Source organism: Phocoena phocoena, chromosome 12, assembly GCF_963924675.1.
Source record: "Phocoena phocoena chromosome 12, mPhoPho1.1, whole genome shotgun sequence".
In the NCBI taxonomy this organism is placed as follows: domain Eukaryota; kingdom Metazoa; phylum Chordata; class Mammalia; order Artiodactyla; family Phocoenidae; genus Phocoena; species Phocoena phocoena.
Window position 1 is genome coordinate 73,269,411 of NC_089230.1, and position 19,138 is coordinate 73,288,548.

General features: G+C 35.0%; 1 protein-coding gene across 5 annotated transcripts in view; it reads right to left on the minus strand.

Moving 5' to 3' along the window:
* DOP1A (DOP1 leucine zipper like protein A) overlaps positions 1-19,138 on the minus strand; it is an 86,506-nt gene that overhangs the window by 54,283 nt on the left and 13,085 nt on the right. For 2 of the 5 annotated variants that reach the window (XM_065888484.1, XM_065888482.1), the window contains exons 5-11: positions 15,367-15,465; positions 7,725-7,824; positions 6,877-6,959; positions 5,841-5,949; positions 4,501-4,621; positions 2,167-2,286; positions 316-430 (exon numbers count right to left, since the gene is read on the minus strand). In XM_065888484.1, coding sequence (XP_065744556.1) covers positions 316-430; positions 2,167-2,286; positions 4,501-4,621; positions 5,841-5,949; positions 6,877-6,959; positions 7,725-7,824; positions 15,367-15,465 — 747 coding nt within the window. Of the gene's footprint in view, positions 1-315; positions 431-2,166; positions 2,287-4,500; positions 4,622-5,840; positions 5,950-6,876; positions 6,987-7,724; positions 7,825-15,366; positions 15,466-19,138 lie in introns of those variants that run through there. The other 3 variants (XM_065888485.1, XM_065888483.1, XM_065888486.1) reach the window with 2 other exon arrangements.

Below are 19,138 nucleotides of genomic sequence, written 5' to 3' on the forward strand. Positions count from 1 at the left end.
TCTTCATTTAATAGAATCATTAATGAATACAAATGCAGCATTAGACTATTATATACTAAACATGTAAGACTTCAATAACATGCAATTATGAAATACATTCCATGTATTATATAAGAATTGTATATGTATTACATATAATGTATGTCAGAGGACAAAACACTTCAAAAATTTTATTTAAAATGCTATACCAAAAGGGGGAAAATCAATTTAATTTAAAAAATGATATTTATTTGAAGATGAGGTCTACTTCCAAAATGAAATATTTGAACTATGTTATTACATTTCCTCAATATTTTTTCACCAGGGTGATCTTACCAAAGAAACTATATCCAACAAAAAATCCACCAGTAAGCAGAAATTGCTCAGTTGTAACTCAGATGAGTCGTTAACATCTCCAGGCCCACTCTGAAGTCTGGCATGCAGTGTCCTCCTAAAAGGACAAAATTCACTTTATCAAGTATCCTATCAAGTGATGTGAATACATGTGATGATATCATTGTTCTTTAAATGAGTCATATCAACATTGGGATGCACACGGGTAACTTCTTGTGATGAAGTATGTTCCCTTTCCCCTAGGACACTACTGTATCTCTCCATGGAAAATTCCCAAAGCAAGATTCCTAGGCTGAACCTCTCCCTATGACACCCATCCTGAACTTCCAAGTGTTCTGGATGGTTCTATTTGGGACTTATTTCCTATTTCTCCCACTACAGATCTCATCTCCTAGTTAAAATGGACTATTTGCTGCTTGATTTCTAACCTCAGGGCCTTTGTTCATACCAACCTGTCCCCCTGGATAGGCACCCTCTCCCAGCCTCATTCTCTCACATCCAGAATGCAGCCATCCTTCAAATGGTACCTCCTCTAAGAAGCCTCTTCTGATACAAGTAGTAGAGATTATTCCTCCAACAAATATGCACATTAAATCACATTAATCCTATCTGCCCATACACTGCCCTACACTCTGAAGACACAAAGTAAGAATATGCTACAGTCCCTAGCCAGCAAGATATATAAGCCTATAGACAAATAACGTAACAATGTGATAGGGTAGAAGAAGTTGATTCTGATGGGAGATTTGAGGGAGTCATAGAAGGCTTCTGAAAGGGGGTGACCTCTTTATAGGACCTTACCAGATGGGCTAGGGAGAAGAATATTTGCGAAAAAATAACATGAGTGAAAGCTCAGCAGCATCACTGAAGGCTCAGTTAATGTTGTTCAAGGAATAGTCCAGGTTAGCTAGAGAAGGGTATATGTGTATGTTTGTGAATGTGAAAACAAAGTAGAAACCTGGGCCAGGGCCAGGTGGTGAAAAGACACCCACAATTCCTCTACATTCCTACCACATCTTAATCTCTCTCTTAAGGCACCCGTAAGCTTTAGTTTAATACAGTACTAGGAATATGCATGAGCATGTCTTACTTGTTCCTGCCGTGAGCTCTCTGAAGACAGGCACTGTCTATATGTCTAGCATAGTGCCTTTCCACTGGGTGCGCAGCAGCTGTTCAATGAGTAAGCAAGCAACTTTCTAAATCGTTAAAGGGATTAATTTTATATTTATAAAAGACTTCTAATCCCGAGATCATAAATGCTTACTTGTTGACTCTATGCTCCCAAGGCTTGAGAGGTTAATCGGCTGCTGAGAGAATTTGGTCTAGAATCCAGACAGAAATTCTACCCAGGTTCACTAGTATTACTGGGTTTTCTGAGCATTTTTTAAGCTTTACAACCTAAGGAGTGGATGATAATATGGGCTGGTTCTATGTTTTTAAAAACATAAAAGTGACCGAGGACTTTTTTGTTATTCAAAGTGGGAAGCATTTTGGGAAAGTGTGCTGAGGCACCAGCCACCAATTTGCTACTTTCTCTGCAACAAAGAAAAACGGGATTACTATAGATTGGAGAGGGAAAATCTTTCATCTATGCTGGTGATTGAATAACTCATCTCTAACTTCCTTTTCAAATCTAAGATTATACGATCAATGATTCTGTATTCTAGAGTGACATGGTAGAGACAGATTATGGCCATTAAATGATAGTTGTCAGGAGTAGTAGTAAAATGTATAAAAGAACATTCTTTTCATTAAACTCAAGAACTTAAAAAAAATAACAAAGACTGGCTTTGAATGCTATTAAATGAAAATGAATAAAAGAGTTTAACGTACCTACAACATTCTTCAAACCAACGTGCAACATAATCCCACATATAATAAGGCTCAAAGGAATTAAAGAGAAGGTTGGCAGTTTTAATCAGTTCTGCTGTCTTCTTATTTTCCCTTAATTTACTAAAAAAAAAGAAAAAACAAAAACTGATAAATATAACATCTACTTTTTCAAATTTAAATGTGAGTGGAATGTTGTTAGGGGAGTATATATTCCTAAGTATTTGCTAGAAACCTTGCTAGTGAGAATATTGCAACAAATAATTTTTATCTACTGTCACTTTATCACTTTATGTGTAGTTATTTTTCCAAATTTGAGTTTTCATAACTCAAATGTATGATCAAGATCAGAAATTAACCTTGCGTAAGAAAAATAGCTGTGCTTTCAGCAGAAGAACAAGAAGTTCTTTTTGAACTATTTTGAGAGCCTGATGGTGAATTTGGCATTAAGTCCCTTTGTTTCCCTTAACACATATAAACTGAGTGATTTTTAAAATTAATTAATTAATTAATCTTTGGTTATGTTGGGTCTTCGCTGCTGCGTGCGGGCTTTCTCTAATTGTGGTGAGCAGGGGCTACTCTTCATTGTGGTGCGCAGGTTTCTCATTGCGGTGGCTTCTCTTGTGGAGCACGGGCTCTAGGTGCACGGGCTTCAGTAGTTGTGTCATGCAGAATCAGTAGTTGTGGCTTGCGGGCTCTAGAGTGCAGGCTCAGTAGTTGTAGCACATGGGCTTAGTTGCTCCACAGCACGTGGGATCTTCCTAGACCAGGGCTCGAACCCATGTCCCCTGCATTGGCAGACGGATTCTTAACTACTGCGCCACCAGGGAAGGCCCGGTGATTTGATATTGACAGCCTTGATTCTGAAAGAATTTTCTCTGCTTTCCTGTACTATTCAGGATTTGTTTGAGAAAGGTTAAGTTTATCTTGGTGAGTTTCAATCAAATTATTATTTTTAGCTTGAAAAACAATAACAACAAAAAGAAGTAATCCTGTCAATAGCCACTTTTACTGTAATTCCATCAGGGAAAAATAACTTCGTTATTTCAAGTGGGAGCCCGCTAGCCTATTAAATACCCACCTAACTACCATCTCCTGTCACCCTTCCTAACAATTAAAACAATTATTTTTCTATATAGTGATGTACTGTCAATACAACTAGCATGTTATAGCACGAAAGGCTAATTAAATACTCTATGGGACTAAATAAATTATCAGGCAGTGTACAGAATGAAACAGAGTACAAGGTTAGTCAATATTAACTGCTCAAACAAAAATCAGAGGGGATAATATTTATCAGAAATCAAAAACTGTCTTAAAAAGTTTTAATATATAAAAGTATGCTTTAGGAAAGCCCAGTTTATCTCCAAAGTGTCACCAAGGTGACACTAATAAAATGCAAAGTGAGAATTCCCTGGCGGTCCAGTAGTTAGGACTCTGCACTTTCACTGCTGAGGGCCCAGGTTCAATCCCTGGTCAGGGAACTAAGATCCCAAAAGCCACGCAGTGCAGCCAAAAAAAATTAATTCATTAATTAATAAAATAAAATTATGCAAAGTATGTAAAAGAAATTGTTGTCTTGGATCCTTTGTCATAATGATAAATGAGACCGGAAAACAGGTAGGCTCCTTAAAGTAGAGAAGAAATGAAAAAGTAAGACTTTGTCAGCATGTATCTACCACTGACTTAGAGAAGAGGATATGCTAATGTTATATGACTTCTCCCAGGGATTAAAGAAAAAAATGTGTATACACACACACACACACACACACACACACACACACACACATATATATAGAAATAATTTGAAAGAAGAAAGAACCATCACTTGAAAAAAAGTCTTTAAAGAACGCCTAGTGCCCTCTGATTCATTTAATTCTGTGGTCAAGTCTTCTTCTGATCTATGCTTTGGTCTCCTGAGTTTGTCAAGGCACCAAGAGGGCACTACCCCGTGCAAACTACCAGGCTTGGTTACCAAGCAAGGTACAGCTTTCATTATTAACTGACATGTGGAAGCTAATCTTTTGTGAGTCTGATAAGTGTGAATGAATTCCCTGGAATCTATATCTTCACATTAACTGCTAAAATTTAGTTTTCTAAACTGGTGAGGCTGAGAACTAACCCTGGAAGGTGGTGGCATTGCACACAGCACTCATGCTACACATGCGTGTTTGAAAGGTCAGCGCAGTTAATTATGAGAGTTCACATTACTAAAATATAGCGATACTTTAAATCAAACTCACTCATTCATAACACAAATTTCATATAGCAATGTCTACTTTACAAACATTAATAAAGGAGGACCTTTGTGTCATGCTTAATTTTTTGGTAATCCACCTGCTTAACTGAGCGTGATCCTTGCTGAAGGGTGGTTCCATCTGAAGATCCAGTTCTGCTTTACACTGAGAATATAATGTTCTAAACACTTCAATGAGGACGTCTTCTAGAATTACAGGTCCTAAAATTAATATACATATTAAAGACAATAATTAATATTACAAATCATGATTATCTACAAATTGGCACAATTAAAGTATGCTTTAAAACAGGTATTTTGAAAAAATAATGTTTTTTCCAGAAGTGAAACTAAACTTCACATCCTGAGAGGCTAACAGTAAAATAGCAAAGAACTGAACAAATGTTTATCTAACTATATAGGTTGACGTAATAGAAATTACAAAATCAGGGAAACTGGTTTTGCCAGTTAATAGCTCTATTAGCTTGGACAAGTTATTTAACTTCTTTGAGCTTTGGTTTCTTCATGCAGAATGAGGATAATAGCAAACTTATGGGACTATCAGTGTAAGGGTCAGGAAAAATTCTGTAAGATGGGTAGCATGGTTCCCAGAATATAATGAGTACTCAATGAATGTAACTTATGTTACTATTATTAATTAAAATAATACAAAGGTGTACAAGGCTAAACTTTACTGCTATAAGAGACGCCAATCTCCTCAGAAAACTTCCATCTATTACCATGTAATAGAGCCACTGGTACAACTCAAGTTATTTTTATATTTAAATTTTTTCATTTTTTCTTTTAAGAGTTGGTGAGAGAACTTATGCATATTTGCTAAAACTTCTGCACATAAAAAGAAGAAAAAAAAACTTCTGCACATAATTTAATAAAACTACATACTTTATTATTTCACTTTATAATTGCTAATATTTTCAGTTTTTCTTAATTTCTGTCTCAGGTGCCGTAACTATCTTCCCAAGAGATCTAGTATATAAGAAGTACACAGTGAAGAAAGGGAAAACACATAAAACAAAGGGGATGTGGGGAAGAAGGTTGAGGGGTATGACTAAAATACTTTTGCTCAAATCCTTGAATTCTGTGAACTATAAGATAGTCATGACAGATCATCAGTGTTTCGATTTCAGTACCTTAATCAGGATTAAGAGGGGCTTAGATAGCACCTTTAAGGTGAATCTTCTGCTACCTACGTAGTACAGGTTAGACATATGTTAATATACCAGCTGAATGTACATCTGTATCTTCTTAATGTTCTAGAGTGAATTTTAGGTAAGGAATTGTTGAGAACCTGTATTTAAAGGCCACCTCAAAATACAGAAATTTTTCTAAGTCATGACTTTGTCTTATATTTATCATGAAGAAATACAAAACCACCACATATGATCTTATGCCCTAGGATAGTTAGGATAGTATATATTACCTAGCTCAGGTTTGTCCAGTAAACTGATTAAAATACGAAAAGGTTTTAGATCCTGCATTAAAGTGCTCTCTTCTCCAAATCCATTCACTTGTAAGATCCCCACCATTGCCTTCAAAGAAGAAAAAGTACATTAGTCATTTAAGTAAACAAATTCAAAGATTTTTTCTTAAGAAAAATATTTTTATATACAACCATATGTAAACAGAGATTTACATCTCCTATTGCTTTTCTGAAGTTCTTTTGCTGAAGTTGGCTTTTTTCCTCTGCTGGGGGAAAAGAAAAGTTATATTCATTTCTCTTGACAGAAGAAGAAAGGGCTTAACTTTTCCACCATTTTTTCTAGAGAAAATGTAAAGAAAATCTAGAAAAATAAATTCATGAATTATTTGATTTCCTAAAAGATAAAAATGTTCCTCTTGACTGTCAACATGCTCCAAACTATCACTCATTATCATGGCAGTATCTACTATTATGCAATTATTTTCTCATTAGTAACTCAAAACTGTATTCTTATAACTTCACTTATTTCAAACTGTTTCAGATACCATGTACTCTCTCAGTTTAAGATATCTTGAATAAATTTAATTGAAGTAAAAATAATATGAAATAAGCCTATAGATCATTTTAATATTTCCATTACAAAAGTAGTTTTAACATTTAAATTCTTGTTGCAACCCAAATTTCCCTGGAATTTCAGAGTAAATAACACAGGTCCTGGCTCATTTTTGGAAGAGCTCCAACTTCCATAGGGCAGACAGGTGAGAAGCTGCAACTACGTTGTGATGAACTCATGAAAACAAAGTAAATGAAGAAAAAGATCTCAGGACTTACACGGAAGTGAGTCTAGCTTACCATTACTTACTTATTTCATTGCAGCCATTTGCTTGTTACAGTCATTCTTAGGAAGTTTGTGAGTCTTGTCTCCACCCCTTCAACTGCAAATTAATTCAAGGCACGACTTCGTCTTATTTGTTATTTGTTGAGTAACTACAGTGGTCACGGAGTAACCAAAAAATAAAATGAAAGCATCCATTACCTGAACCAACAATTCTTTTGAAAAGGTAGTGAAATAGTAAGTAGCGTGTTCTTCAGGATTGCTGTGTCTTGTGCTTCTGGGTCCTATGATAGCACCGTTGTTATCAAAACCTCCATGGAAACAAATTGTAAAATAAATTAAAATGGAGTTCTTAAAACTGTTGTTCACTAAATACCAAAACAGCAAATATCTCAAAAACAGCACTAAACACTTACCAATTAGTAGCCCAATCAATGTCAGCAAGAGAGATTTTAGATAGTTTAATAAAGGGAAACCAATTCAATACATAAGTGAGTATCATAGTAAACTTCCAGAATTATCTTGGTTTTTTTCAAACAGTGAAAGAACTGAAGATTCAGAAAATCCAAAGTAAGTTATATGGTGTCTTCTCACTCCAGGCAGTAAAGAGTTGTGAACAGGCCAAACACAAAAAGTACGGAAGAACAAAGTGTACACAATGTTTTACTGCCTGAGTGGGAGACGGGTAACATGTGTGGGACAGGAGTACTAGTCCTGATTCCTTTCAAGTTTTGGATATTACGTCATTATCCTGATTATGAATTTATCCTTCTTTGTCTACATACTTAGAGTATAATAGCCTCAATTTATAAGGGGAAAAAAATCTTGTCAAAGGGAACACGACCTATAGATTAAAACAGCTTCTTCAACTAAGAAGCTTTTGAGATTTCTTCATACCATACACAACTCATACTGTCTTTATTTTTATTATCTATTTAAGTAAACTTTTAGTTTCTTAATTTAGGACATACATAAACTTGATAATACTTATGTATGGAAAATTTCCCTTCATCCTTTCCTAGCTAAGACCACACACATCAAACACTTACCGAGAAGCCAGGCATAAAGTCTTCGGTTCAGGGACATATCCCTCCTTAATACTACGTGCAGGGCTGCTGACAAGATCCTTATCATGTCTGGTCGAGTGGCCTGCAATAGTTGGGAACGTGGTCATACTTAATCACATACAGAAATATATTACTTTCCTTCCTCTTTAAAAAAATAATACCTCACAGTACATTCAGAACTTGAGGGTTTATGAGGTACTTTCATACAACATTATCTCATTTGATCTTTCAAACACAGGAATTATTACTTCCATGTTACAGATTAGGAAACAGAAAAGCTGGATAACACAGCTATTTAGTTGCACAGCTAAAACTGTAACTGAAATAGTTTAACCTCCATTTTAAAGTTTTTTATCCTATCCAATATTAGCAAAATCTGTCAGAAACAAAGAAATTGGAGCCAGAAGGGACAGACACAAGAAAATAATACGCCTTTAGTCTTTCACATTCGTAGTGGTGTCAAGTGACTATAAATAAACTCTTCAGAAGTTCACTATCTTCATCAATTCCAAGTCTTTCATTTCTTGTTTTTAAAATTTTTATCCTGTAGTATTTCAAACACAGAGAAATACAGAAAACAATATAATGAACCCTTTTTGTAACCATCACCCAGCTTTAACAAATCTTAATTTCTTTTTTTCATTTTACTGAAGGTCTTTTAAAGAGAAATAATTCACTTTTTTCTTTGCCTCTTTCCTAATAGCCTTAATTAGATGTTTAAAATATGATTTACTAAAGGAGATCTGGTTTCAGCTAAAAGGGTTCAAGTTAAAAGAAAAAAGGAAAGCAATTAATTAAATTGCTGGCAATTTTAAGAATATTACTAGATAATCACTTTAGAATAGAATTTTGGAATTTGAGCATTAGAAGGTATGGTAGAAATCACCTAGTCTCACAACCACTTTAGAATAAAGGACCAGAGCCTCATAGGGCCTAAGTACTTAAATGCCTTGTTGGTGCCCAGCTGATAGTGAATGTACCTCTCCTTAATCAGACTACCCAACTTTTTACTACACCATGCTTTTTGACAGACAGTATTAGAAAGGAATTCACCCAGCCTGCCTATTTTAAAGGAATCTTAGAGAAGTAACTGACACGTTACAGAACACAGATCATCAATAGCTGCCAAAATACAGGCACTCATCTGAACACAGATGTCTTCTATTCCTCTAAGCAACTCTCAAACGGCGGTTCCCAGACTCCTGGGGATCTGTAAGAGCCTTTCAGGAGGACCACGAGGTAAAAATATATATATAAAACAATACCAAGATGTTGTTTGCCTTTTTTGATGTGTTAACATTGGCTCTGATCGCGCAATACCGGGTAAAACTGCTGGCATCTTAACACAAAAAGAAGCAGTACCAGCAGTGGCATCCACCGTACTTGTAGTCATTGTATTTTTTACTGTTATGTATTTACAGTAAAAGTCAAAAACAAAAAAAGAAAAGTCAGTTTCACTTAAGAATGATGATTAAACAGCAAACATTTATTTTATTAAATATTGACTCTTGAGTACCTGTCTTTTAATATTCTGTGTAATGAAAGGAGTATACATAAAGCACTCCTACTGTAAACTGAAGCATGATGGATGTCTCGAGGAAAAGCACTTGTGTGACTATTTGAATTGTGAGGTGAACTACCAGCTTTTTGTCACAGAATACCACTTTTACCTGAAAGAATGACTGATATGATCTATGATTATTCAGGCTTGGACACCTGGCAGACATTTTCTCAAAAATAAACAAACTGAGCCTGTCACTTCAAGGGAAAACAATTAATATTCATTATTGCAAATAATAAAATTTAAGCTTCCAAGAGAAAATTAGAATTTTGGAAAATTTGTATTTGGCTTGAAATTATACTGAACTGAACCGAACTGGCTTGAAAGCTTCCCAATACCCAACAGACTTTACTGATGAGATCAGTGGTGATACTAGTAAATGGGATTGTTGTTATGTTAACACTTGGGACATATGCATAATTTAGAAACAACACTTTCCAAACAACCAATCATGATGTTACAAAAGCATGTATGGGTAAAAGATCTATTCAAAGTGCAAGACAGACCAGTGGATTTTAATGAAACACACTATGAAAAGTTCATTGATATGGTTTTAGATTTCATATTACAACTAATTTTTTAAAAAACTATGGCTTGTTGAGTTTTGGCATAGTATCAAAGAAAAATATACTATTTTAACAAAAAAGGCTATTAAAATATTCCTTCCTTTTCCAACTAGTATCTGTGTGAGATCAAATTTTATCCATATACTTCAATCAAAAGAAAAAAATCACAACAGAGTGAATGCTGAAGTAGATACGAGCATTCTGCTTTCTACTATGAGACCAGACATTAAAGAGATTTTCAAAAAATATCAAACAATGCTAATCTACTAATTTTTTTAACGTGTTGGAAAATACTCTCATAAAATCTGTACTCATGTGATAACTTTGTTATTTTAAATGAATTAGTAAATATTTTAAAATTTGTCAGTTTTAATTTATAATATGATAAACATAGATAGATCTAACCTACATAAGCAAAAGAATTTTTAGGATCCTCAATATTTTTAAAGAATGTAATGGGGTCCTGAAACCAAAGAACTGCTGATCTACCTATTTAACCTCAGATACATGTAGGTCACAGATATTGTCACAAGATATGAAAAGTACTAATGTCTTCCAATCTTATTTTGAGAGAAAAACTTACTTTCCTAAGAAAGTAAGAAGTCACTTCTTGATTACTATTGACATCACTACGTATTGCTAATATGGAAAAAAATTCTATTATAATCTCAATTAAAGGTCTAACTTCTAGAGATTAGGGTCAACTTTCCATAAAATTAATAAAGAGAGTCTAATAAACTTGTGAAGTGCTAACACTCCTAACAGCAATCACTCTTTTTGGGATAAGGTAATGAAGGCTCTCTTAAATTACCATTACAATCAATACTTGTTATGAGTTTATTACATGCAAGACATGGAAAGGAGGAAAGTGGGGAACAAAGAATACTCTGTCATGATCCTTTGATCCTTTTTCTCAGGTAATCTAATAATATGGTATAGTAATGCGGGGGGAAGAGTATTAGAATTGGTCTGGGTGGAGTATGTACTTTTAAAAAAACATATTCAACACAGCTATTGTTTTCATAATGCAAATTACAGAAGGAAGGCAGAGAAAATCTTTTTGCTTGGTAGGGATACAGAGATGGTAAAGTAAGAAAGTACTGAAAGCAGCTCAGGCTGAAAAAAGGTTGAGAAGTACTGGTCTAGTGAGATTACACTGTTCGTCTCCATTTAAGTCTACCATGACTCAATTCTTCAGATCTTGCTGAATCATCTATCAGTATATTGAAGGACTAATAGCGTTGAAAGTTTGAAAGGGAAGAAAGCAATGGGAATGTTTAACAGTAAAGGTTAATAAGTTTTTTTAATAAACATTTTAGGCTTTTGAGCCACATATTTCTTTGCCATAATCTCCTTTGTTTTCTTTCTTTCTTTCTTTTTCTTTCTCTTTCTTTCTTTCTTTCCCTTTCTTTCTTTCTCTCTCTCTCTCCCTCCCTCCTTTTCTTTCTTTCTTTCACATCTTTATTGGAGTATAATTGCTTTATAATGGTGTGTTAGTTTCTGCTTTATAACAAAGTGAATCAGTTATATATATACATATGTTCCCATATCTCTTCCCTCTTGCGTTTCCCTCCCTCCCACTCTCCCTATCCCACCCCTCTGGTGGTCACAAAGCACCAAGCTGATCTCCCTGTGCTATGCGGCTGCTTCCCACTAGCTACCTACTTTACGTTTGGTAGTGTATATATGTCCATTCCACTCTCTCACTTTGTCACAGCTTACCCTTCCCTCTCCCCATATCCTCAAGTCCATACTCTAGTAGGTCTGTGTCTTTATTCCCGTCTTGCCCCTAGGTTCTTCTTGAGCTTTTTTTTTTTTTTTTCTTAGATTCCACATATATGTGTTAGCATACAGTATTTGTTTTTCTCTCTCTGACTTACTTCACTCTGTATGACAGACTCTAGGTCCATCCACCTCACTACAAATAACTCAATTTCGATTCTTTTTATGGCTGAGTAATATTCCATTGTATATATGTGCCACAACTTCTTTATCCATTCATCTGTTGATGGACACTTAGGTTGCTTCCATGTCCTGGCTATTGTAAACAGAGCTGCAATGAACATTTTGGTACATGACTCTTTTTGAATTATAGTTTTCTCAGGGTATATGCCCAGTAGTGGGATTGCTGAGTCATATGGTACTTCTATTTTTAGTTTTTTAAGGAACCTCCATACTCTTCTCCATAGTGGCTGTATCAATTTACATTCCCACCAACAGTGCAAGAGGGTTCCCTTTTCCCCACACCCTTGCCAGCATTTATTGTTAGTAGACTTTTTGATGATGGCCATTCTGACTGGAGTGAGATGATATCTCATTGTAGTTTTGATTTGGATTTCTCTAATGATTAATGATGTTGAGCATTCTTTCATGTGTTTGTTGGCAATCTGTATATCTTCTTTGGAGAAATGTCTATTTAGGTCTTCTGTCTGTTTTTGGATTGGGTTGTTTGTTTTTTTGATATTGAGCTGCATGAGCTGCTTGTAAATTTTGGTGACTAATCCTTTGTCAATTGCTTCATTTGCAAATACTTTCTCCCATTCTGAGGGCTGTCTTCTGGTCTTGCTTAGGGTTTCCTTTGCTGTGTGAAAGCTTTTAAGTTTCATTAGGTCCCATTTGTTTATTTTGGTTTTTATTTCCATTTCTCTAGGAGGTGGGTCAAAAAGGATCTTGCTGTGATTTATGTCATAGAGTGTTCTGCCTATGTTTTCCTCTAAGAGTTTGATAGTGTCTGGCCTTACATTTAGGTCTTTAATCCATTTTGAGTTTATTTTTGTGTATGTTGTTAGGGAGTGTTCTAATTTCATTGTTTTACATGTAAGCTGTCCAGTTTTCCCAGCACCACTTATTGAAGAGGCTGTCTTTTCTCCATCGTATATTCTTGCCTCCTTTATCAAAGATAAGGTGACCATATGTGCATGGGTTAATCTCTGGGCTTTCTATCCTGTTCCATTGATCTATCTTTCTATTTTTGTGCCAGTACCATACTGTCTTGATTACTGTAGCTTTGTAGTATAGTCTGAAGTCAGGGAGCCTGATTCCTCCAGCTCCGTTTTTTGTTCTCAAGATTGCTTTGGCTATTCGGGGTCTTTTGTGTTTCCATACAAACTGTGAAATTTTTTGTTCTAATTCTGTGAAAAATGCCAGTGGTATTTTGATAGGGATTGCACTGAATCTGTATATTGCTTTGGGTAGTAGAGTCATTTTCACAATGTTGATTCTTCCAATCCAAGAACATGGTATATCTCTCCATCTATTTGTAACACCTTTAATTTCTTTCATCAGTGTCTTATAATTTTCTGCATACAGGTTTTTTGTCTCCTTAGGTAGGTTTATTCAGATATTTTATTCTTTTTGTTGCAATGGTAAATGGGAGTGTTTTCTTAATTTCACTTTCAGATTTTTCATCATTAGTGTATAGGAGTGCCAGAGATTTCTGTGCATTAATTTTGTATCCTGCTACTTTACCAAATTCATTGATTAGCTCTAGTAGTTTTCTGGTAGCATCTTTAGGATTCTCTATGTACAGTATCATGTCATCTGCAAACAGTGACAGCTTTACTTCTTCTTTTCCGATTTGGATTCCTTTTATTTCCTTTTCTTCTCTGATTGCTGTGGCTAAAACTTCCAAAACTATGTTGAATAATAGTGGTGAGAGTGGACAACCTTGTCTTGTTCCTGACCTTAGTGGAAATGTTTTCAGTTTTTCACCATTGAGGATGATGTTGGCTGTGGGTTTGTCATACATGGCCTTTATTATGTTGAGGAAAGTTCCCTCTATGCCTACTTTCTGGAGGGTTTTTATCATAAATAGATGTTGAATTTTGTCAAAAGCTTTCTCTTCATCGATTGAGGTGATCATATGGTTTTTCTCCTTCAATTTGTTAATATGGTGTATCACACTGATTGATTTGCGTATACTGAAGAATCCTTGTATTTCTGGGATAAACCCCACTTGATCATGGTGTATGATCCTTTTAATGTGCTGTTGGATTCTGTTTGCTAGTATTTTGTTGAGGATTTTGCATCTATGTCCATCAGTGATATTGGCCTGTAGTTTTCTTTCTTTGTGACATCTCTGTCTGGTTTTGGTATCACGGTGATGGTGGCCTCATGGAATGAGTTTGGAAGTGTTCCTCCTTCTGTTATATTTTGGAAGAGTCTGAGAAGGATAGGTGTTAGCTCTTCTCTAAATGTTTTACAGAATTCGCCTGTGAAGCCATCGTAAAAAATCATTCTTATCTTGTGGGCTGCTTTCCCACCTCTCTACTGCTAAGTTCAGACTACACCGATATGCCCCAGCAGCTGTTTTTGTGAAAAGCCAGAGGCAGAATAAAGTCCCTTGGCTTAAGGATGGCAAGTCTTAAAATAGAAACTGGGGGTGGTTTATGTCCCACCCCTATAAATATACTGTTCCTATTACTAGGGAACAGTATAGGCAATGAAGTATAAGATTCTTCAATTATTAGTAACTCAATTTCAACCTGAATAAAGCAATAAAGGAAAAATTTGAGCATGGCAAATTATAATGAAAATTCACTAGTTATCTACTAACCACAGCTCTTACAAAATCCCAAAATAGTCTTTTCTGCTAATGACGTTTTAGAAACAAACTTACTTTTCTGAGGTAAAAGTTTTCCATTTCTTATTACATTTGTTAGGTATGTAGTTCCACCATTCTGAATACTTACACATTCGTGCTCTAAATTGCTCATCGTAATTTAGAACTCAAAAGAATTTAGATCACTTCCTTAAAAAATGAGGGTAGTAATTAAATTAAGTTCCAGCTTCATTTACGATTTAAGTGAGCTATTCTCATCTGTCACGAAAGTACAGTTGACCCATGAACAAAGAGGGGGTTAAGAGTGTCGACAGTTAATGGAAAATCCAAGCATAATTTCAGTCGGCCCTCCATATCCACGGTTCCGTATCCTAGGATTCAAAAAACCATGGATTCTGTAGTACTGTAGTATTTACTACTGAAAAAAAATCTGCATATAAGTGGACCTGTGCAGTTCAAACCCTTGTTCAAGTTTCAACTGTACTAGAGAATGTCAGAGTAACTAAATATTTGGCTTTCAAATTACAGCCAACTCTGCTAAGGGTCTGACATACATACCCCAAATCACCAAACCAAGAAAAGATGACATTAGGACAGAGATAACAGCTAGGTAGAAGGCCTGGGTCTCAGAGTTTTGGCTTACTCACAGCTAGCAATGAATAACAATACCTCTTGCCTTTTAAAGGTTAAAACTTTTTTTTTAAAGGTATGAAATAATCTATTTCATTCTTCATATTCTTATCCAAATCAATAAATCTTATTTTCCCCCAAATTTCACAAATTCCACTCCTTAAAAAGGGAACTTGTTTTCTATGTACTTACTGGTTTATAAAACAAGAGAATACAACTTAAATCCAATTTTAAAAATAACTACACATCAGGAATCTATGAATGTCGAAAGAATGCCTTATGTTGATACTGGCATTACTGTTTTACCTGACTCATGTGGAATGGAAAACAGAAGAGTATGAGGTCCAGTGTGCTTCTCTGTACCAGTACACTTGAATCCTGCACCGAAGTGCTTACTGCTTCTACCTAAAATAAGAGAGCCTTTAGTATCTATTGCGTATTACCCTGGGAAATAGTTACCATGAAAATGTAACAATGCTTCATTTTCCTCAAAAAATAGAAGTATGCTTCCAAGTTTCTTTTATCACTAATTACACATTTGTACATTGTTTTCAATAGGTAAATAGAATAGTTTAAAATTAAGGAGCACAAAAGAGCACACAGCCAAAAGGTTCTCCCCCATCTGTTTCCAACCACCCAGTTTTGTTTGTGTAAACAATCAAGACTACCAGTGAATACTTTCTGCAAATATAAGTAAATAAAAACATGCATGCATAATCCCAAACTCTGCCTTTTTCATTTAACAACATACTCTGCAGAGCTTTCCTTAACACTACATAAAGAACTTCATTTTTTATATCCAAAGAAATACTTCCTTTCATAGATGAATCCTAATTTATTTAACTAGGCTCCTAATGATAGACATTTATACTGCTTACAACCATTTACTATTGTAAGTAATGTTGCAATATACTTACATAATATACAAGCACACCTACAGGATAAATCTTTCAAAGCAGAATTGCCAGATATTGTGATATACGCAGTTGCAATTTAAATAGTGTAATGCTTTGTCTTAAGGTTATGTATATTTATATTCTCACCAGCTCTGTGTGACAAATTGTTTTTCCGTGTTAACCCACACGTTTCTTGTTTTTGTCAATCTGATATATGAAAATGGGTATCTTCATACAGTTTAAATTTTTATTTCTCTTCTTACAAATAACACAGAATTTTTTCGTACCTTTGAATTATTTTTATTTCCTTAGGTTAAGTTTCTGTTCAAATCAATTTTTCTACTTGACTGTTAATATTTACTTATTTATTTACGTAGCTCTTTGAATAATAAGGAGGCTAGTCCTTTGACTGTGATGTATTATAAACAGTTATCCAACTATGGCAATTGATTTTTAAAGAAATTTTAAAAAATGACTTCTTTAAAACTTCCATTAAGTCATTAAAAGGAAATGTAACAATACATTTGGAAAATAGTTTGGTGGTTTCTTGTAACCTTAAAACATATATTAGGACAAAATATAAAACTAAATCTGTTTGAGCTTAGATTAGACACAATTTCTTAGATAATATCTAACACCAAAAGCACAAATGACAAAAAAGAAAACAGATAAATTGGATTTGATCAAAATTAAAATTTTTGTGCTTCAAAGGACACTATTAAGAAAGTGAGAAGACAACTGAATGGGAGAAAATATTTTAAAATCATATATATGATAAGAATTTAATATCCATAATGTATAGAGAACTCCTACAACATAACAACAAAAAGAGAAATAAACCAATTTAAATAATGGGCAAAGAATTTGAACAGACATTTCTCCAAAGATTTAAAGATGGCCAATAACCACAAATATGTTCAACACCATTAATCATTAGGGAAATGCAAATCAAAACCACAATGAGATAACACTTCAAAGCCATTCGGATGGCTATAATAAAAAAGACAAGACAGTAACAAGTATTGAAATGGATGTAGAGAAAAGGGAACCCTCGTATATTGCTAATTGGAATGTAAATCGGTACAGTAACTTTGGAAAACAGTTTGCCAGTTCCTCAAAAAGTTAAACACAGTTACCATATGACCCAGTAATCCCACTGTTAGGTGTATACCTAGAAGATACAAGAACTTATGTCTACACAAAAACTTCTGCATGAATGTTCATAAAGCATTATTCCTTAATAGCCAAAAAGGAGAAGTAACACAAACTGTAATTAACTGAATGATGGATAAATAAAATGTGCTATATCCATACAGTAGAATATTAATCAGCTATTAAAAGGAATGAAGTACATGCTTCAATATGAACAAAGCTTGAAAATATTATGGTAAGTGAAAGAAGCTATTCATAAAAGACTACATATCATATATTTCATTTATATGAAATGTCCAGAATTGGCAAATCTATAGAAACAGAAAATAGACAGTGGTTGCTAGGGACAGGAGTGAGGGAAAATGTGATGTGATTAATGGGTACAGATGGGGTTTCTTTCTGGGGTGATGAAAATGTTCTCAAATTAGTGGTGATAGTTGTACAACTTTGTGAATATACTAAAAACCACTGAACTATTCAATTCAAAAGGATAAATTTCATGGTATGTGAATTATATCTCAATAAAGCTGTTATAAAAAAAGTTAAACATATATTTACCTTATAAAGCAGGAATCCCATTCCTATGTATTTTCCCAAGAAATAAGAATATATGTCTGGATAAAGAAGATGTGGTACATATATACAATGGAATATTACTCAGCCATTAAAGAGAATGAAATAATGCCATTTGCAGCAACATGGATGGACCCAGAGATTATCATACTAAGTGAAGTAAGTCAGACAGAGAAAGACAAGTATCATATGATATTGCTTATATAAGGAATCTTAAAAAAAATGATACAAATGAACTTATTTACAAAACAGAAATAGACTCACAGACTTAAAAAACAAACTTATGGTTACCAAAGGGGGAAGGTGTGGGGAAGAGATAAATTAGGAGGTTGGGATTAACATATTCACACTACTGTATTTAAACCAGATAACCAACAAAGACCTACTGTATAGCACAGGGAACTCTACTCAAGATTTTGTAATAATCTAAATGGGAGGGCTTCCCTGGTGGCGCAGTGGTTGAGAGTCCACCTGCCGATGTAGGGGACACGGGTTCGTGCCCCGGTCCAGGAAGATCCCACATGCCATGGAGCGGCTGGGCCCCTGAGCCAATGGCCGCTGAGCCTGCGCGTCCGGAGCCTGTGCTCCACAACGGGAGAGGTCACAACAGTGAGAGGGCGGCGTACCGCAAAAAAAAAAAAAAAAAAAAAAAAAAAAAATCTAAATGGGAAAAGAATTTGAAAAAGAATAGATATATGTATATGTATAACTGAATCATGTTGCTGTGCACCTGAGACTAACATTATAAATCAACTACATTCCAATATAAAATAAAAATTAAAAAAAAAAAGAGGGACTTCCCTGGTGGTCCAGTGGTTAAGAATCTGCCTTCCAATGCAGGGGATGAGGGTTCGATCCCTGGTCGGGGAACTAAGATCCCACATGCTGCGGGGTAACTAAGCCTGCAGCCTCTAGAGCCTGTGCGCCACACCTAGAGAGCCTGCGTGCCTCAACTACTGAGCCCACGTGCTCTGGAGCCCGTGCACCACAACTAGAGAGACCACACCCTGCAACTATTGAGCCCATGCGCTCTAGAGCCCGAGTGCCACAGCTGGAGAGAAGCCCGTGCACCGCAACAAAAGATTTCGTTTGCTACAACCAAAACCCAACGCAGCCAAATAAATAAATATGAAAAAAAGAGAAATAGTTGTAAATGGAAAAAAAAGAACATATGTCTATATAAATAACTGTACGCAAATGTTTATATTAGTTTTATTCATAACTGCCCCAAATTGTAAAGAACTCAAATGTTCATTAATCAGTGAATGAATAAACAAACTATGGTATATTCATACAATACTACATAGCAATATAAAAGAACAAACTATTGATACATGCAAAAACATGGATGATTCTCAAACACGTTGTACAAAGTGAAAGAAACCAAACAACAGCTAACACTGCATGATTCTATTATGTAACATTCTGCAAAAAGCACAATCTACAGGAATAGAAAA